Genomic DNA, 21,905 nt, shown 5'->3' on the forward strand with positions numbered 1-21,905 from the left:
CAGTCATTGTCTTTATAACAAAAGCACAACTAGTACTGCTACGACTACTGCCCACAAAAACTATTCCTGTGACGACATTAACAAAAATCTACAAGGTGACCTTTAAACTGATATTTTTGTCGTGGGTCTTCACATGACCATACATACAGATATTCAACAACTAATACTCTACACCAGGGGTCTCCAACCTTTTTTGGGCGGAGGGCCACAAAACCAAAGTGGTGAGGGCGGAGGGCCGCACCCAAAAAAGGACGCTAAATTCCGAAGAAAAAAAAATATAATTAATATGTGGAAATTTAAACAAAAATTAGTGCTGAATATATTTTTCTTGCCTACGAATATGATAAATGAATAATCATGTTAAAAACACGTATCTAATATGAATCAAAATCATAATAAAAATTACAGAACGCTTTGATCATTGACCCTGACAAATTGGCAGTATCACGGGCCGCATTGTAATGTAAACTTAATATGGCACCGCGGGCCGCATAAATCCGTCTAAGGGGCCGCATGTGGCCCGTGGGCCGCAGGTTGGAGACCCCTGCTCTGCACAGTAATTAAATGTCATTTACGTGTTCGAAAAGATTCATGATGCATTAAAAATGAAAATGTATTTTTATTTAAGGCACACAATACTTGAACACAAAGTTCAGCCTTTTCTTAATCTGAAAAACTGTCATAATTTTGATTTTTACTAATTGTTAATTTAAAGCCTTCAAAAAGAAATGAATAAAACAGAAAAAGTTTTCCAGTACAAATTGTTGTTTGAATTTCAGTTCTAACGAGGTACTTACTGGTTAAATTAAGAAACAAGCCATGTCCACTCATGGCTCGCAGACTTCCTCCTCTCCTGTCGCAGTCACCGTGTGGCCCTAAATGGAGTTCTTTCATCCCCTCTTCCTGTCCAGGCTGGAGTTCCTCAAGGTAGCGTTCTGGGCCCTGTTCTTTTTATGGTTTTCATCAATGATCTCTCCGACTCTCTGGAAAATCCTCTATATATATATTTGCTGATGACTCCACCCTCTGCCGTACCATCGGTCATCCCTCAGACCGGCAAGCAGCAGCTTCTTCGCTCAATGCAGATCTGGATAAAATCACAAACTGGTCCCACACGTGGAACATGTCTTTCAATCCGGACAAATCTCACACTCTCACTATGTCTCTTCGAAAGGACCGTTTAGAAAACCCCCCCATTCACTTTCTCAACAATCCTCTGGAAGAAGTTCTTTCTTTCAAGCTTCTGGGTCTCACTATCTGCCATGATCTTTCCTGGGAAAGCCATATTTCAAACCTCGCCTCCAAAGCCAGTCGCCGACTGGGAATCCTCCATCGTGCAAGGTCCTTCCTCGGCCCACCTGAGCTCCTGACCACTTACAAAGCTTTTGTCCACAGCCTGATTGAGTACTGCTCTCCCCTCTGGGCTGGGGCTCCTGCCTCCCACCTTTCTCGGCTTCACGCTGTAGAAACCAGGGCATTTCGGATCATTGGCATCTCCTGCAATGAGGCTGAGTCTTTGGGCCTCTCACTCAATCACCGCAGGTTGGTCGGTGGTCTTTCTGTCTTCTACTGTCTCCTCTCCAGCCTCGCCCCCCCTGCTCTCTCTGCGATTTGTCCCCACCACATTTCTGCAGGGCACTCGACGTCCGCCAACAACCCCCTTCTGGTAAAACTACCAAAATCACGAATCACTGCTCACCTTCACTCTTTCATTCCTCTTTTTTCCCGCCTTTGGAATAAACTCCCTCACTCTATTCATTCCCATTCTTCCCTCCAGGCCTTCAAAACAGCTGTTCACCACCACCTCTTATCATCCCCTTTCCAAATCCTCGGCCTTTTCTACCCCCGATAATCCACCCAAGTCCACCTCCTTCAAATTCCCTGCTTTCCTTCCTGAAATTCCCTGTAATGTCCATCTTCTATTCCCCATGTTCCCCGTCCCATCCCTCTCCCTTCCACAGATCTCCTCATGTCTCTGTGCCCCACTGTTTTGTCCCTCCTCTCCTGTCACATGCCCCCTTACTGTGCGTTGTGTTAGCTCTCATACGAGCCTCGACAAGTTATACAAAAAAAACAAACAAAAAAACAACAATGAAATGTATGCCACCATGGTGAAAGCAAAAAGCCCTCAAAAATAATAATACCAAATTTGATTTTAACAAACAACTCCGAAGTACGTAAGGCTTCAGTGAACTTCCTCAGCTGATCAAAAAAAAAAAAGTTGCAAAGAATTATGTATAACCAGACTCGGTGGGGTTACGGTGTCCACTCTGTCTTTAGCAGTTCGAAGTTAGGCCGAGTTATAACAAAAAAATTTCAATGACATGTGCTACTTCCTTGCGTGATGCTCAGCTTTTAAAAAGAATAAAGCATTGACAACCATAAGTGGACGATCAGAGTGCAGGATTTGATCTGCCTCATGGCCTCCTGCAACATTGAAGTTCCTTGTCAGGGAACTCATATTATTATTGCTGTGATTATTATTATGTCATTATGTTGTCCAAAGTGATATATAGAAGAGAAGAGATTACTGTCCTTAAAAGCATTATTAACACGAGGCTGAATTTAAATAATGATCACATAGTTATTAAAAAAAAACACGATGTTGCAGCCATATTTGCACAATCGTTTAACAGATTATTTTAACTTTGCTATAAAATAATATTTGTTCAAAATTTTTGCTAAAATTTCAACAGTTGGTGGTAAAACCAAAACGTGGCTTCTTGGCATTGGATGAAAAATAGGCTACTCATGTTATTGTTTTTATTTTCAGGTTAAAATAATACTTCAACCGCATTGTTCTCATGCTGTGTTTCAGAGCCTGGAAAACAGGAACAGAACTACGTACACCCTTTCTCTTCAACAGTCTTGCAAAAATTTTTGAGGAACTTCTTTGCTTCTTTGTCAGGTCGCTTCTGAAGCAACTTCACCAAGTCTGGATCTGAGTTCAGAAAGATGGAGAGAAAGGAAGAGGAACAAGTGAGAGGTTGTGTGTGCTGTAACACAAGCTTGTAAAAACATAACCAAACTAGAGGGGGAGCACTCGGGAGAGTGCAAAACCTCCACCGCCAATACTGCTGGGTCACTCAAGTGAACCTTATATCTTATTCATTAAATTTGATGTCAACAGTGCTGACAGAGTTATAGTTCTTTTCTCCAACATTTTTTTTTGGGGGGAGGGGGTTGGAAATCACTCAAAACATGTAAAAATGCAAAAAAAAAAAAAAAAAAGAAAAAAAAATCGAAATTTGGTTGAAAAAAAAGTTGCAAAAATTTTTTTTTCTTTCACAATTTTTTTTTTGGGGGGGGGTTGGAAATCACTTAAAACATGTAGAAATGCAATTTATTTTTTGGGGGGGTAACATTTTTTTGGGGGGGTGATTGGAAATCACTTAAAACATGTAGAAATGCAAAAAAAAAATGTTTTCTCAAACAATTTTTTGGAGGGGGGTTGGAAATCACTTAAAATATGTAGAAATGCAAAAAAAAAAAAATAAAAAAAAAAAATCGAAATTTGGTTGAAAAAAAAAGTTGCAAAAATTTTTTTTTCTTTCACAATTTTTTTGGGGGGTTGGAAATCACTTAAAACATGTAGAAATGCAAATTTTTTTTTATTTTTTTTGGGGGGGGTAACATTTTTTTTGGGGGGGTGATTGGAAATCACTTAAAACATGTAGAAATGCAAAAAAATAAAATATGTTTTCTCAAACAATTTTTTTTGGAGGGGGGTTGGAAATCACTTAAAATATGTAGAAATGCAAAAAAAAAATTCTCTATTTTTTTTGGGTGGGGGAAACAATTTTTTTGGGGGGGCGGGTTGGAAATCACTTAAAACGTAGAAATGCAAAAAATAAATTTCTCAAACAATATTTTTTGGGGGGTAACAATTTTTTTGGGAGGGGGTTGGAAATCACATAAAACATGTAGAAATGCAAAAAAATTCTCTATTTTTTTGGGGGGGTAAAAAAAACATTTTGGGGGGGTAAAAAAAATTTGGGGGGTTTGGAAATCACTTTAAAACATGAAGAAATGCAAAAAAGAATTTTTCCTTTTTGGGGGAGGGGTTGGAAATCACTGAAAACATGTAAAAATGCAAAAAAAAAAAAAATTTCTCAAACAATTTTTTTTGGGGGGGTTGGCAATCACTTAAAACATGTAGAAATGCAAAAAAATTCTCTTTTTTTTTGGGTGGGAGTAACAATTTTGGGGGGGGTTGGAAATCACTTAAAACATGTAGAAATGCAAAAAATATTTTTTTTTCTCAAAGAATTTTTTTTGGGGGGGGGGTAACAATTTTTTGGGTGGGTTGGAAATCACTTAAAACGTAGAAATGCAAAAAAAAAAAATTTGTTCTCTATTTTTTGGGGGTGGGGGTTGGAAATCACTTAAAACATGGAGAAATGCAAAAAAATTTCTCTAACAATTTTTTTTTGGGGGTAACAATTTTTTTTTGGGGGGGGGGGGGGTTGGAAATCACTTAAAATGTAAAAATGCAAAAAAATGCAAAAAAATTTCTCTAACAATTTTTTTGGGGGGGGCAACAATTTTTTGGGGGGGATGGAAATCACTTAAAACATGTAAAAATGCAAAAACATAAAAAAAAATTTCTCAATGTTTTTTTGGGGGGGGGTGGAAATCACTTAAAATGTAGAAATGCAAAAAAATAATTTGTTCTCTATTTTTTGGGGGTGGGGGAAACAATTTTTTTTGGGGGGGGTGGAAATCACTTAAAACATGGAGAAATGCAAAAAAAATTCTCTAACAATTTTTTTGGGGGGTAACAATTTCTTTTGGGGGGGTAACAATTTCTTTTGGGGGATTGGAAATCACTTAAAACATGTAGAAATGCAAATAAAGAATTTTTCCTTTTTTGGGGGGGGGTAACAATTCTTGGGGGAGGGGTTGGAAAATCACTGAAAACATTTAGAAATGCAAAAAAAATTTTCTCTAACAATTTTTTTTTTGGGGGGGGGGAACAATTTTTTGGGAAGGGAGGTTGGAAATCACTAAAAACATGTGGTAATGCAAAAAAAATTTTGTTTTCTTTTTTGGGGGTAGGGGGGTTGGAAATCACTTAAAACATGTAAAAACGCAAAAAGATAAAAAAATTCTCAATTTTTTTGGGGGGGTTGGAAATCTCTTGAAATGTAAAAATGCAAAAAATTTCTCTAACAATTTCTTTTGGGGGGGTTGAAAATCACTTAAATCATGTAGAAATGCAAAAAAATCTTTTTTTGGGTGGGGGTGTAACAATTTTTTTGGGGGGGGTTGGAAATCACTTAAAACATGTAGAAATGCAAAAAAATTTCTCCAACAATTTTTTTGGGGGGGTAACAATTTTTTTGGAGGGTTGGAAATCACTTAAAACACGTAGAAATGCAAAAAAAAAAATTTCTTTTTTTTGGGGGGGGGGGAACAATTTTATTTGGGGGGTTGGAAATCACTTAAAACATGTAAAATGCCAAAAAAATAAAAAAAAAATTTCTATAACAAATTTTTTTGGGGGAGGGTTGAAAATCACTGAAAACAGGAGGAAATGCAAAAAAAAATTTGTTTTTTTTTGGGTGGGGTAACAATTTTTTGGGGGGGGGTTGGAAATCACTTAAAACATGTAGAAATGCAAAAAAAATTCTCTATTTTTTGGTGGGGGGGGGGGTTGGAAATCACTTAAAACATGTAGAAATGCAAAAAAAAAATTCTCTATGTTTTTTGGAGTGGGGGGATGGAAATCACTGAAAACATGTAAAAATGCAAAAAAATTAATTTTTTTCTCAAACAATTTTTTTGGGGGGGGGGTGGAAATCACTTAAAATATGTAGAAATGCAAAAAAAAAAAAATTTCTCGAATAATTTTTTTGGGGGGGTGGATAGAAATCACTTCAAACATAGAGAAATGCTAAAAAAATTTTCTCTATTTACTTTTGGGTGGGGGTAACAATTTTTTGGGGTGGGGTTGGAAATCACTTAAAACATGTAAAAATGCAAAAAAGTAATTTTTTTTTCTCAAACAATTTTTTTTTTGGGGGGGTTTGGAAATCACTTAAAACATGTACAAATGCAAAAATTTTTTTCCTTTTTCTGGGGGAAGGGGTAACAATCTTGGGGGAGGGGTTGGAAATGACTTAAAACATGTAAAAATGCAAAAAAAGAAAAAAATTTTCTCAAACAATTTTTTGGGGGGGGGTAACAATTTTTTTTGGGGGGGTAACAAATTTTTTTGGGGGGGATTGGAAATCACTTCAAACATGTAGAAATGCAAAAAAAGAATTTTTCCTTTTTTGGGGGGGGTAACAATTCTTGGGGGGTAGGGGTTGGAAATCACTAAAAACATGTAGAAATGCAAAAAAAAAAATTCTTTTTTTTTTGGGTGGGAGTAACAATTTTTTTTTGGGGGGGTAGGGGTTGGAAATCACTTAAAACATGTAGAAATGCAAAAAAAAAATTTTTTTTTTCTCAAATAATTTTTTTGGTGGGGGGTAACAATTTTTGGGTGGGTTGGAAATCACTTAAAATGTAGAAATGCAAAAAAAAAATTTGTTCTCTATTTTTTGGGGATGGGGGCAACAATTTTTTTGGGGGGGTGGAAATCACTTAAAGCATGGAGAAATCAAAAAAAAATTCTCTAACACTTTTTTTTGGCGGGGTAACAATTTCTTTTGGGGGGGGTAACAATTTCTTTTGGGGGGATTGGAAATCACTTAAAACATGTAGAAATGCAAAAAAAGAATTTTTCCTTTTTTTGGGGGGGGGTAACAATTCTTGGGGGAGGGGTTGGAAAATCACTGAAAACATTTAGAAATGCAAAAAAATTTTCTCTAACAATTTTTTTTGGGGGGGGTAACAATTTTTTGGGAAGGGGTTGGAAATCACTAAAAACATGTGGTAATGCAAAAAAATTTGTTTTCTTTTTTTGGGGGGGGTAACAATTTTATTTGGGGGTTGGAAATCACTTAAAACATGTAAAAACGCAAAAAGATAAAAAAAATTCTCAATTTTTTTGGGGGGGTTGGAAATCTCTTGAAATGTAAAAATGCAAAAAAATTTCTCTAACAATTTCTTTTGGGGGGGTTGAAAATCACTTAAAACATGTAGAAATGCAAAAAAAAAAATCTTTTTTGGGGGTGCGGGTAACAATTTTTTTTGGGGGGGGTTGGAAATCACTTAAAACATGTAGAAATGCAAAAAAAAAAATTTCTCCAACAATTTTTTTTGGGGGGGAAACAATTTTTTTTGGAGTGGGTTGGAACACACTTAAAACACGCAGAAATGCAAAAAAAATTCTTTTTTTGGGGGGGGGGTAACAATTTTATTTGGGGGGTTGGAAATCACTTAAAACATGTAAAATGCCAAAAAAATAACAAAAAAATTTCTCTAACAATTTTTTTGGGGGGAGGGTTGAAAATCACTGAAAACAGGAGGAAATGCAAAAAAAAATTTGCTTTTTTTTGGGTGGGGGTAACAATTTTTTTTGGGGGGGGGTGGAAATCACTTAAAATATGTAGAAATGCAAAAAAAAAAAAATTTCTCGAAGAATTTTTTGGGGGGGTGGATGGAAATCACTTCAAACATAGAGAAATGCTAAAAAAATTTTCTCTATTTACTTTTGGGTGGGGGTAACAATTTTTTTGGGGTGGGGTTGGAAATCACTTAAAACATGTAAAAATGCAAAAAAGTAATTTTTTTTTCTCAAACAATTTTTTTTTTGGGTGGGGGTAAGAAGTTTTTTTTGGGGGGGTTGGAAATCACTTAAAACATGTACAAATGCAAAAAAGAATTTTTCCTTTTTCTGGGGGAAGGGGTAACAATCTTGGGGGAGGGGTTGGAAATCACTTCAAACATGTAAAAATGCAAAAAAGAAAAAAATTTTCTCAAACAATTTTTTTGGGGGGGGTAACAATTTCTTTTGGGGGTTGGAAATCACTTAAAACATGTAGAAATGCAAAAAAAGAATTTTTCCTTTTTGGGGGGTGTAACAATTCTTGGGGGGTAGGGGTTGGAAATCACTGAAAACATGTAGAAATGCAAAAAAAAAAAATTCTTTTTTTGGGTGGAGTAAATAAATTTTTTTTTTGGGGGGGGTAGGAAATCACTTAAAACATGTAGAAATGCAAAAAAAATAATTTTTTTTCTCAAATAATTTTTTTGGTGGGGGTAACAATTTTTGGGTGGGTTGGAAATCACTTAAAATGTAGAAATGCAAAAAAAAAATTTGTTCTCTATTTTTTGGGGGTGGAAACAATTTTTTTGGGGGGGGTGGAAATCACTTAAAACATGGAGAAATGCAAAAAAAATTCTCTAACAATTTTTTTGGGGGGTAACAATTTCTTTTGGGGGGGGTAACAATTTCTTTTGGAGGGATTGGAAATCACTTAAAACATGTAGAAATGCAAATAAAGAATTTTTCCTTTTTTTGGGGGGGGGTAACAATTCTTGGGGAGGGGTTGGAAAATCACTGAAAACATTTAGAAATGCAAAAAAAATGTTCTCTAACAATTTTTTTGGGGGGGGGTAACAATTTTTTGGGGAGGGGGTTGGAAATCACTAAAAACATGTGGTAATGCAAAAAAAAATTTGTTTTCTTTTTTGGGGGTAGGGGGGTTGAAATCACTTAAAACATGTAAAAACGCAAAAAGATAAAAAAAATTCTCAATTTTTTGGGGGGGGGGTTGGAAATCTCTTGAAATGTAAAAATGCAAAAAATTTCTCTAACAATTTCTTTTGGGGGGGTTGAAAATCACTTAAATCATGTAGAAATGCAAAAAAAAAAATCTTTTTTTTGGGTGGGGGGGGGGGGTGTAACAATTTTTTTTGGGGGGGGTTGGAAATCACTTAAAACATGTAGAAATGCAAAAAAAAAATTTCTCCAACAATTTTTTTGGGGGGTAACAATTTTTTTTGGAGGGGGTTGGAAATCACTTAAAACACGTAGAAATGCAAAAAAAAATTTCTTTTTTTTGGGGGGGGGTAACAATTTTATTTGGGGGTTGGAAATCACTTAAAACATGTAAAATGCCAAAAAAATAACAAAAAAATTTCTCTTAACAATTTTTTTGGGGGAGGGTTGAAAATCACTGAAAACAGGAGGAAATGCAAAAAAAATTGCTTTTTTTTGGGTGGGGGTAACAATTTTTTTTGGGGGGGGGGGGGTTGGAAATCACTTAAAACATGTAGAAATGCAAAAAGTCTCTAACAATTTTTTTTGGGGGTAACAATTTTTTTTTGGGGGGGGGTGGAAAATCACTTAAAATAGGTAAAAATGCAAAAAAAAAAAAAATTTCTCAATGTTTTTTTTTGGGGGGGGGGGGGTTGGAAATCACTTAAAACATGTCGAAATGCAAAAAAAAAAAATTTTTTTAAACAATTTTGGGGGGGGTTGTAAATCACTTAAAACATGTAGAAATGCCAAAATAAATTTATCTAACAATTTTTTTGGCGGTGGTAACAATTTTTTTTGAGGGGGGGTTGGAAATCACTTAAAGTAGAAATGCAAAAAAAAATTTCTCTATTTTTTGGGGGTGGGGTAAAAATAAATTTGGGGGGGGGAATGGGTTGGAAATCACTTAAAACATGTAGAAATGCAAAAAAAAAAAATTTTCTCGAACAATTTTTTTGGGGTGGGGGGGACCAAGTCCAAAATTTAATGGCATGATCCTTGGACCATACCTAACCCCCGCCCACCAAGTTTCGTGGAAATCCATCAAGGAGTTTTTCCGTAATACTGTTCACAAACAAACAAACAAACAAACAGAAAGTGGTGAAAACTAACCTCCATCCATCTTCGAAGATGACGGAGGTTAAAAATGCAAAATTTTTTTTTTCTCAAACAATTTTTGGGGGGGTTGGAAAGCACTTAAAATATGTAGAAATGCAAAAAAAAATTCTCTAACAATTTTTTGGGGGGGCGGGTAACAATTTTTTTGGGGGGTGGAAATCACTTAGAACATGTAGAAATGCAAAAAAAAAATTCTCGATTTTTTTTGGGGGGGGGGGGTAACAATTTTTTTGGGGGGGTTGGAAATCACTTAAAACATGGAGAAATGCAAAAAATATATATTTCTGTAACAATTTTTTTTGTGGGGGGGTTGGAAATCACTTAAAACATGTAGAAATGCATGTAGAGGAGTTTTTCCGTAATACTGTTCACAAACAAACAAACAAACAAACAGAAAGGGGTGAAAACAGTAACTTCCATCCATCTTCGAAGATGGCGGAGGTTAAAAATGCAAAAAAAAAAAACAATTCTCAAACAATTTTGGGGGGGTTGGAAATCACTTAAAACATGTAGAAATGCCAAAAAAAAAATTTTTCTCAATTTTTTTGAGGGGGGGTAACAATTTTTTGAAAGGGTTGGAAATCACTTAAAACATGTACAAATGCAAAAAAAAAATTTATTTTTTTTGGGGGGGTAACAATTTTATTTGGGGGGTTGGAAATCACTTATAACATGTAAAATGCCAAAAAATAACAAAAAATTTCTCTAACAATTTTTTAGGGGAGGGTTGAAAATCACTTAAAATATGTAGAAATGCAAAAAAAAATTTTTCTCAATTTTTTTGAGGGGGGGGTAACAATTTTTTTGGGGGGGGTTGGAAATCACTTAAAACATGTAGAAATGAAAAAAATCTCTTTTTTTTGGGGTAACAATTTTTTTTGGGGGGGGGGTGGAAATCACTTAAAATAGGTAAAAATGCAAAAAAAAAAAAATTTTCTCAATGTTTTTTTTTTGGGGGGGGTTGGAAATCACTTAAAACATGTCAAAATGCAAAATTTTTTTTTTTAACAATTTTGGGGGGTTGTAAATCACTTAAAACATGTAGAAATGCCAAAATAAATTTATCTAACAATTTTTTTGGCGGTGGTAGCAATTTTTTTGAGGGGGGGTTGGAAATCACTTAAAGTAGAAATGCAAAAAAAAATTTCTCTATTTTTTGGGGGTGGGGTAAAAATAAATTTGGGGGGGGAATGGGTTGGAAATCACTTAAAACATGTAGAAATGCAAAAAAAAATTTTTCTCGAACAATTTTTTTGGGGTGGGGGGGACCAAGTCCAAAATTTAATGGCATGATCCTTGGACCATACCTAACCCCCGCCCACCAAGTTTCGTGGAAATCCATCAAGGAGTTTTTCCGTAATACTGTTCACAAACAAACAAACAAACAAACAGAAAGTGGTGAAAACTAACCTCCATCCATCTTCGAAGATGACGGAAGTTAAAAATGCAAATTTTTTTTTTCTCAAACAATTTTTGGGGGGGTTGGAAAGCACTTAAAATATGTAGAAATGCAAAAAAAAAATTCTCTAACAATTTTTTGGGGGGGCGGGCAACAATTTTTTTGGGGGGTGGAAATCACTTAGAACATGTAGAAATGCAAAAAAAAATTCTCGATTTTTTTTTGGGGGGGGGGGTAACAATTTTTTGGGGGGGGTTGGAAATCACTTAAAACATGGAGAAATGCAAAAAATATATATTTCTGTAACAATATTTTTGTGGGGGGGTTGGAAATCACTTAAAACATGTAGAAATGCATGTAGAGGAGTTTTTCCGTAATACTGTTCACAAACAAACAAACAAACAAACAGAAAGGGGTGAAAACAGTAACTTCCATCCATCTTCGAAGATGGCGGAGGTTAAAAATGCAAAAAAAAAAAAAATTCTCAAACAATTTTGGGGGGGTTGGAAATCACTTAAAATATGTAGAAATGCAAAAAAAAAATTTTTTCTCAATTTTTTTGAGGGGCGGCTAACAATTTTTTGGGGGGGTTGGAAATCACTTAAAAAATGTACAAATGAAAAAAAAAATCTCTTTTTTGGGGGGTAACAATTTTGGGGGGGGTTGGAAATCACTTAAAACATGTCAAAATGCAAAAAAAAAAAAATTTAACAATTTTGGAGGGGGGTGTAAATCACTTAAAACATGTAGAAATGCAAAAAAACAATCCCCTTTTTTGGGGGGGGAGTAACAATTTTGGGGGGTTGGAAATCACTTAAAATATGTAGAAATGCAAAAAAAAAATTTCTCTCACAAATTTTTTTTGGGGGTAACAATTTTTGGGGGGGTTGGAAATCACTTAAAACATGTAGAAGTGCAAAAAGAAATTTATCTAACAATTTTTTTGGCGGGGGTAACAATTTTTTTGAGGGGGGTTGGAAATCACTTAAAGTAGAAATGCATAAAAAATTTTCTCTATTTTTTTGGGGGTGGGGTAAAGAAAATTGGGGGGGGTTAGAAATCACTTAAAACATGTAGAAATGCAAAAAAAATTCTCTAACAATTTTGGGGGGGCGGGTAACAATTTTTTTTGGGGGGGGTGGAAATCACTTAGAACATGTAGAAATGCAAAAAAAAATAAAAATTCTCTAACAATTTTTTGGGGGGGCGGGTAACAATTTTTTGGGGGAGGTTGGAAAATCACTTAAAACATGGAGAACTGCAAAAAATATATATTTCTCCAACAATTTTTTTTTGGGGGGGGGGTTGGAAATCACTTAAAATATGTAGAAATGCAAAAAAAATTCTCTAACAATTTTTTGGGGGGGCGGGTAACAATTTTTTTGTGGGGGGTGGAAATCACTTAGAACATGTAGAAATGGAAAAAAATTCTCGATTTTTTTTGGAGGGGGGGTAACAATTTTTTTGGGGGGATCACTTAAAACATGCAGAAATGCAAAAAAATTCTTTTTTTGGGGGGTAAATTTTTTGGGGGGGTTCGAAATCACTTAAAACATGGAGAAATGCAAAAAATATATATTTCTCTAACAATTTTTTTGGAGGGGGGGTTGGGAATCATTTTAAACATGTAGAAATGCATGTCGAGGAGTTTTTCCGTAATACTGTTCACAAAAAAACAAACAAACAAACAAACAAACAAACAGAAAGGGGTGAAAACAGTAACCTCCATCCATCTTCGAAGATGGTGGAGGTTAACTCGAGGGGGACACTCGGAAGAGTGCAAACCCTCCGCCGCCAATACTGCTGGGTCACTCAAGTGAACCTTATATCTTATTCATTAAATATGATGTCAATAGTGCTGAGAGTTATAGTTCTTTTCTCCAACTTTTTTTTTGGGGGGGGGGGGGTTGGAAATCACTTAAAATGTAAAAGCGCAAAAAAAAAAAAAAAAATCGAAAATTTGTTGAAAAAAAAGTTGCAAAAATTTTTTTTTCTCTAACAATTTTTTTTGGGGGGTTGGAAATCACTTAAAACATGCAGAAATGCAAAAAAATCTTTTTTTGGGGGGTAAATTTTTTGGGGGAGTTGAAATCACTTAAAACATGTAAAAATGCAAAAAAAAATTTTTCTCAAACAATTTTTTTTGGGGGGGTTGGAAATCACTTAAAATATGTAGAAATGAAAAAAAAAATTCATCTTACAATTTTTTTGCGGGGTGGTAACAATTTTTTGGCGGGGTTGGAAATCACTTAAAACATGTAGAAATGCAAAAAAAATTCTCTATATTTTGGGGGGGTTACAATTTTTTTTGGGGGGGGGGGTTGGAAATCACTTAAAACATGTAGAAATGCAAAAAAAAAATTCTCTGACAATTTTTTTTGGGGGGTGACAATTTTTGGGGGGGTTGGAAATCACTTAAAATATGTAGAAATGCAAAAAAGAAAAAATTTTCTCTAACAATTTCTTTTGGTGGTGGGATAACAATTTTTTGGGGGGGTTGCAAATCACTTAAAACATGTAAATGCAAAAAAATATTTCTCTAACAATTTTTTTGGGGGGTAACAATTTTTGGGATGGTTGGAAATCACTTAAAACATGTAGAAATGCAAAAAAAAAAAAATCCTTTTTTGGGGGGGGGGTAACAATTTTGGGGAGGGGGTTGGACATCACTTAAAACCTGTAGAAATGCAAAAAAAAATTATTTTTTTTCTCTATTTTTTTGGCGGGGGTTCCAAGTCAAAAATTTAATGGCATGATCCTTGGACCATACCTAACCCCCCCACCAAGTTTCGTCGAAATCCGTCGAGGAGTTTTTCCGTAATACTGTTCACAAACAAACAAACAAACAAACAAACAGAAAGGGGTGAAAATAGTAACCTCCATCCATCTTTGAAGATGGCGGAGGTTAATAAAAAAAATTCTCTAACAATTTTTTGGGGGGGCGGGCAACAATTTTTTTGGGGGGTGGAAATCACTTAGAACATGTAGAAATGCAAAAAAAAATTCTCGATTTTTTTGGGGGGGGGGTAACAATTTTTTTGGGGGGGTTGGAAATCACTTAAACATGGAGAAATGCAAAAAATATATATTTCTGTAACAATTTTTTTGTGGGGGGGTTGGAAATCACTTAAAACATGTAGAAATGCATGTAGAGGAGTTTTTCCGTAATACTGTTCACAAACAAACAAACAAACAAACAGAAAGGGGTGAAAACAGTAACTTCCATCCATCTTCGAAGATGGCGGAGGTTAAAAATGCAAAAAAAAAAAAAAATTCTCAAACAATTTTGGGGGGGTTGGAAATCACTTAAAATATGTAGAAATGCAAAAAAAAAAAATTTTCTCAATTTTTTTGAGGGGGGGTAACAATTTTTTGGTGGGGTTGGAAATCACTTAAAACATGTAGAAATGAAAAAAAAATCTCTTTTTTGGGGGGTAACAATTTTGGGGGGGGGGGTTGGAAATCACTTAAAACATGTCAAAATGCAAAAAAAAAAAAAAATTTAACAATTTTGGAGGGGTGTAAATCACTTAAAACATGTAGAAATGCAAAAAAAAAAATTTTTCTCAATTTTTTTGAGGGGGTAACAATTTTTTGGGGGGTTGGAAATCACTTAAAACATGTACAAATGAAAAAAAATCTCTTTTTTGGGGGGTAACAATTTTGGGGGGGGGGGGTTGGAAATCACTTAAAACATGTCGAAATGCAAAAAAAATTTTTTTTTAACAATTTTGGGGGGGGTTGTAAATCACTTAAAACATGTAGAAATGCCAAAATAAATTTATCTAACAATTTTTTTGGCGGTGGTAACAATTTTTTTGAGGGGGGGTTGGAAATCACTTAAAGTAGAAATGCAAAAAAAAATTTTCTCTATTTTTTGGGGGTGGGGTAAAAATAAATTTGGGGGGGGAATGGGTTGGAAATCACTTAAAACATGTAGAAATGCAAAAAAAAAAAATTTTCTCGAACAATTTTTTTGGGGTGGGGGGGACCAAGTCCAAAATTTAATGTCATGATCCTTTGACCCTACGTAACCCCCCCCCCACCATGTTTCGTCGAAATCCGTCGAGGAGTTTTTCCGTAATACTGTTCACAAACAAACAAACAAATAAACCAATGTCACCCGGTATCTTGCCAAAAGGTGACCATGTGTGACTTCTTTAAGGTCACACTGAGGTGAACAGAGCTGCTATCCACCAAGACCGACTCCTTGAGGAATATCTGCCTACGAGAGATTCCGATGAGAATCTTTCTACAGAGTAACCATGAAAATTATGCGTTTTCCTCATAACGTCACCAAATGACATCATAATGTCTCAAGCTTGACATATCTAGAAACTACTCATCGAGGTGTTCAATTTGAGGTACTACACGATATGGTTCCTAAAACTTGAAAATTTGACCTTGGGGTCAAATATGTTTGACCTCAGGCGTTAACCATGAAGGTCAAGGCCAATCGCCACCAAAAATTAATCAGCTGAGCGCCAGACCATGAACTATATTCCCATGAAGTTTGAAGACGATCCGATCAAAATTTCTCAAAAAATAAGGGTTTCGTCGACTCCCCCTGATTTGCGACAAAGTGACCTTGACCTTCAAAATTTTATGCGTTGAAAGGGACCTCTATTGGCCTCTGATATGCGAAGTTACAAAAATTTCCAATGATAACTGTGCTCTGCAGAATTTTTTTATAAGTGATTACAGACAAACAAAAAAATAAAAAAAATAAAAAAATAAAAAAAAACATACAAGCTGACTAACATATCTTGCAAAAACTTCGTTTTGGCAAGATAACAAACAAACAAACAGAAAGGGGTGAAAACAGTAACCTCCGTCCTTCTTCGAAGATGGCGGAGGTTAAATATCGATATTTTGCTGCAGTCTTTTTGAATTCCACACATCGCGGATCTTAATCCGCGATTTTGTTCCGGGCCTTTTTCAGGTCGGGTGGAATAGGCCGTATTTGCTGGATTTATATCTCTAATTATATTTTTTTACATGAGATCGCATTGTTTCACCTTTTTGTGTGATCTACTTTCATTATATATAGATACATTTACATACATATCTAGATCGAGCCTGGTGTGTTGCCGCAGTGGTTAGGGCAGTAGCTTGGGATCCAAAAGGTCCTGAGTTCAGGCTCTGTCGGGCCACTGAATTAATACACCAGGGGGTTGACTCAGCCTGTCATCCTTCCGAGGTCGGCGAAATGAGTACCAATGTACTGGGCCAGTGTATACCCCGGTTAAAATAGGTGTACCATATCCCTGTGTCATAAGAGGCGACCAGGGTTGCGTCAGGAAGGGCATCCGGCGTAAAACATGTGCCAAATCACTATGCGGATCATACGGATGATCCGCTCTGGCGACCCCTAACGGGAGCAGCCGAAAGAAGAAGAAGAAGAAGAAGACATACATATATAGATCACAGCTTGTGTTAGATTTTGTGTGATCTAACAGCTTTAAAAAAAAACAAGAAAACAACGTCCAACGTCGAATCACACCTCGTATTCGGAACTCCGCCATGCTGGTTCCAGCTATGAAGACATAGACTGACATTTTGTTTTCTCTGTGGCTTGATATGTTGTTTGAATTGAACTTCATGAATTTTCCACTTGAATTCCAATTTTAAAGAACTCTATTTAAAGGTAAACCTTTGTGGTTGTTGTTTTGGTGTACTTTGTGGCTTGCCTTTTTGTTGCCGTGCCATACCGAAGTCGATGTCAGTGCATTCCTAAAAGTCTGCAACAAGTGTGTGTGTGTCCACAATCAACAGCAAGAAAACAACATCGGTCGAACCTCAAGAATAAACTTTCGAACTTGTCTCCCCCTCTAAAACCTGGTGACGCCTGTCTCTGGTGTATGCTCCCCTTCCATCCATTCCCTTTCTTCAAATGGCACCACAGCCAACTACCCTCGTGAGAAGGCTGAACACCTCAATTCTGTATTTGCTTCCAAATATTGTGTTCGCAACCCCTCTGTCTCTGTACCCACACTTCTCAGTCATCCCCAACTGCTCCTGGAATTCTTTGCACCAGAGAAGTGGAGAAGGTTCTTTCAACCCGCGACTCTGACTATGCTATTGGACCGGACAACATCAGCTCACGTGTCATAAAAACCTGTTCTGCTGCTCTTGCACATCCTCTCCCTCTCTCTCTCTCTCTCTGCTATTTTCACCTTGTCATTTGCACTTGATCATCTTCAATCTACTTAGAAATCTGCCAACATCACTGCATGACATAAAAAGGTGCAAAAACTGAACCCCTTAACTACAGAGATATCAGCTTACTTCCAATCATCAGCAAGGTCATGGAATCCATCATCACTGTTAATATGAAATCCTTCTTTTTCTGAAACAACCTCATCTCAGATCACCAATTTGGTTTCAGACCAGGTCACTCCATCAAGGAGCTCCTTGTGAGCCAATGGCCATCCATATCTAATGCCCAACTGTGTCTGCGGACATCCTCCTGCAGCTGGGTTACTTCTTATTAGGAGGTTGGTGGCAGGATTTGCACTCTGGCCACCATAAAAACCCTTCATTCCGCAAAACACAAAAACGCTAAAAAATCTGAAAACCCACTCCATGGGAGTACCTCCTGTGCAGCTTCCCTTCGCAGGGCAGCTCACCGGATGACGGGATTGGGGCAAAGCCTTCGGGACACCCAATCTTTGAGGATAGGAGGGAAACCATGGGGTACCATTCCCGGGTCAGGTTGTGGGAGAGTGTGTCGGAGTGGTGCTGAGGTGTCGTCCACCAGATGGCGGTCTCCTTGGGTTAACATGAGGCAGTCCCTTTGGGTGGGTGCCAGGAATGTGCTATCCCTAAGAGAGGATGATCACCTGTCTCTGTTATCATGTGAGCTCAAGTGTTTCAACATCGGTATTGCAGCACTTTCTGAGGTTCGGAGACCGGATTGCAGCGAGATCATGGTGGGTGGTTACACCTACTGTTGGTCTGGTCGCTCTGATGGCTACCATACTCAAGGAGTTGCTGTAGCTGTGTCCAATAAGCTGAGGCCAATGATAATTGAGGTAACACCGGTCAACGAGCGTATTATGAGACTAAGGATTCGTCACTCCTTAGGTGTCATTTCCCTGGTCTCTGTCTATGCTCTGACTGAGGTGAGTGACCTCACTGTGAAGGATGCATTCTACGCCACGCTCGAGTCTGTGGTTGATCAGTGCCCCAGACGAGATACACTTCTAGTCTTGGGGGATTTCAATGCATCGACTGGAATTGATAGGGATGGTTATGAGACGTCTGTTGGTCCCTATGGGTCAGGAGCTATGAACCAGAATAGCACTAAGTTCCTTAACTTTGCAAGAAGTCATGGACTTAGGGTGGCCAGTTCATGGTTTAGCACCCACAAGCTCATCGCTGGACTTGGTATTCCAACGCTGGCGGTGTGGTAAAGGAGACTGACCATGTCCTTGTTGATGGTCACTGGAGGATGATCCAGAACTGCAGGGTCTACCGGAGTGCTCAGTTCCTCAAAACTGACCACCTGCTTGTTGTAGCAACTCTGAAGTTGCACCTTAAATCCAGGAGAATGGTACCATCCCAGCCGAGGCTGGATGTTGGCAATCTCAAGGATGAGAGGGAAGCTGAGGAGTTTGCGAACAGGCTGAGTGGAGATTTGAGGAGTCTGGGTGCTTTGGGGGGTCCTGAAGAGTTGTGGAGTGCCTTCAAGCCCATCGTCCTTGATGTTGCCGGTGGATGTCTTGGAACTCACCGTAGGGCAAAGAATAATTTTGTCTCTCAAGGGACAGTGATTACCATTGACCAGAGTCGCAGGGCCAGACTGAATGGCAGAGCTGAGCTGTTCAGGGAGCTGAGGCATAAAACTGTACGTGCGCTAAGGGTGGATAAGGAGGCCTATGTGCGAGGAATCTGTGAGGGGTAGAGCATCACCTGTGGTCAAAGGATTCTCGTCTTGCTTACAGGGGAAATCGCGCATTGCGTTCATCCAAGCCCATCCCTCGGTGTACTGTAGGCTCTTGACAGAGGTGTCCGTAGTGAAGGCCCACTGGGCCGATTACCTTGAGCGGTTGTACCGGGCTGATCCACCAGCTGTCGAGTTGAACGCTAGGGGTGTTACAATCCCTGTTGCTGACCCTCGAATCAACTGTGGTCCACCTTCGCTTGTGGAAACACAGGCTGCGGTGAACCGGTTGAAATGGGTTAAAGCTCCAGGGATCTGTGGCATCCATGCTGAACTTCTCAAGGCTAGTGGAAATGCTGCACTCGTGTCATTGCATGCAGTTCTGCGCTCTGCTTGGAACACAGGCATCGTCCCAACTGATTGGAAGAGGGGCCATGTTGTCTCTCTCTGGAAAGGGAAGGATGATCACCAAGACTGCAACAACTACTGAGGGGTGACGCTGCTCTCAGTGCCGGGCAAGGTCTTTGTTGGGATAATTATTGATGGGGTTCGCCACCATCTGCTTGAGCACCCGCGTTGATAGCAGTCAGGCTTTACACCAAAGAGGTCAACGATTGACCATATCCTTGCTCTTCGTGTCCTCACAGAACGCAGATGAGAGTTTCGGCAGGGGCTGCTTGCAACCAATGTTGATCTCTGTAAAGCGTTTGAGTCAGTGAATCGGGATGTCCTCTGGAGGATTCCTGGTCTTCGTGGGGTGCCACCAAAACTGATCGATCTGATGTCTGAACTCCACTCTGGTGCTGAGAGTGCTGTGAGATGTGGTGGTACCATCTCTGAATTATTTCCAGTTGTTACTGGGGTTCGTCAGGGGTGTGTACTGGCCCCCACACTTTTCAGCACTTGTATGGACTGGATTCTAGGGAGGATGTCGGAGAGATCAAGCTGCGGTGCATCGTTTGGGAATGTCAAGATCTCTGACCTTGATTTCGCATATGATGCAGTCATCTTTGCGGAGACTTTAGATATCCTTTTGGGGGCCCTTGAGGTGCTGAATGAGGAGTCGGAGCTGCTGGGATTACGGGTGTCCGGTGTCAAAACTAAGATCCAGGCTTTCGGTGACATCTTGGATGCTGCTGTCCTGTCTGTGTCTGTTTGTGGTGAGGATGTTGAGGTTGTGGAGAGATTCACTTACCATGGCAGTGATATTCATGTATCTGCCTGCTGTGAGTCAGAGGTCAACAGACGTCTGGTTCGGGCCTGGGGAGTCATGGATTCACTGGATCATGGGGTGTGGCGCTGCCTGCCAGTACCTGTGCAAGAGGACGAAAGTCCGAGTCTTCAGGTCCTTGGTGCTTCCAGTCTTGCTCTTGGATGCGAGACTTGGAATCTGACCAAGGATCTGAGATGGAGACTTAATTCCTTTGGTACCAGGTCTCTTCGGAGAATCCTTGGCTATCGCTGGTCGGATTTTGTGTCCAACGAGCGGTTGCTGAGACAGACTCAAATGAGATTTGTTACTGGCATAGTCCGTGAGCGTCAGCTGCGGCTGTATGGACATGTGGCTCGTTTTCCTGACGCTGATCCTGCTCACCAGATTCTCTCAGCGAGGCAGTCTCATGAGTGGAGGAGGCCAATGGGCCGACCACGTGCCTCGTGGTTGCAGCAAGTTGATCGGCATCTCATGGAGATGGGGATGGGTCTGGCATCTGCCTGGGGGATGGCCAGACGGAGGCCCCTGGAGTCCCGACGGAAAGTGGATGCAGCGACGTGCTGCTCTGGCGCATGCCTCTATACCTGACCTGACCTGACTCCATCTTGGACATGCTGCTTCTACTCACCCAACAATTGATGGAGGCCCTCAATATCAGACTTGACACCAGGACCGTCTCTCTCTGAAGATATATCATGCGTTTGACACAGTCGAGCATCCTGCATTGCTCTACAAACTCTCTGCCAATGTCATCCAAGGCGAACTCTACACATGGCTCGCTGACTTTCTTGACTCTCGTAGTAAACGTGTGGCACTCGACAGATTCCTTTCATCTCCTCTCTCTGTCAAGGCTGGAGTGCCCCAAGGCAATGTTCCTGGCCAGGTCTTATTCCTGATCTTCATCAATTATATATTTGACTCTCGAAATTCCTCTTTATTTTCTGATGACTCCAACCTCTGCCGTGACATCCCTCATCCTTCAGACAAGCGGGCTGCAGCCTCTTCCCTCTCTTCAAATCTTGGAAAAAATCACAAGCTGACCAAACACTTGGAATATCTCTTTCAATCCTGACAAATCTCAGTCTCACTATCTCCCATTGGAATATCATTCCTGGAATATAGGGAATATAGGGATACATAGGGCCATCTGGCAAACCCTCCAAGCTACTTTCTTGACAATCCTCTTCAGGAAGTTCAGTCATTCAAACCACTGGGTCTCATTATCAGCCATGATCTTTCGTGAGCAAACCACATTTCAAAGTTGGCCTCCAAAGTCAGCCGCCTACTGGGCATCCTCCATCATACGAAGTCCTTCCTTGGCACACCTGAACTCCATTCCATCTACAAAGTTTTCATCCTCAGATTGATGGAGTACTGCTCTCCCCTCTGAGCTGGCTCCCCTGCCTCACATCTTGCTCAACTTGACACTGTAAACTCAGCAAAAACTGCATATAGCACGATATCTCAAAAAGTTGTAGACGGCTTCAGACGAAACTTGGTTGTTGAGTTGGGTAGGTGGCAGGAACAAGGCGATTAGATTTTGCTTCAGGTCCGGATGCAGATCTGGCCTATCATTGGGTTACAAAACGTAAACTGTTCAACCTGGCAGAGGTATGTGCTCTACCTGTGCTGCTCC

General features: G+C 38.9%; 1 protein-coding gene across 2 annotated transcripts in view; it reads right to left on the reverse strand.

Annotated features, from left to right (window-relative positions):
• Nucleotides 1-604: 604 nt before the first annotated feature.
• Nucleotides 605-21,905, reverse strand: part of LOC147024650 (BAI1-associated protein 3-like) — a 180,727-nt gene continuing 159,426 nt past the window's right edge. For both annotated transcript variants that reach the window (XM_085884765.1, XM_085884764.1), the window contains exon 32: nt 605-2,941. In XM_085884765.1, coding sequence (XP_085740891.1) covers nt 2,841-2,941 — 101 coding nt within the window. In that variant the 3' untranslated portion in view covers nt 605-2,840. The remainder of the gene's footprint in view (nt 2,942-21,905) is intronic.

Source organism: Eptatretus burgeri, chromosome 6, assembly GCF_056783735.1.
Source record: "Eptatretus burgeri isolate ZD-2024b chromosome 6, Ebu_testis_v1, whole genome shotgun sequence".
In the NCBI taxonomy this organism is placed as follows: domain Eukaryota; kingdom Metazoa; phylum Chordata; class Myxini; order Myxiniformes; family Myxinidae; genus Eptatretus; species Eptatretus burgeri.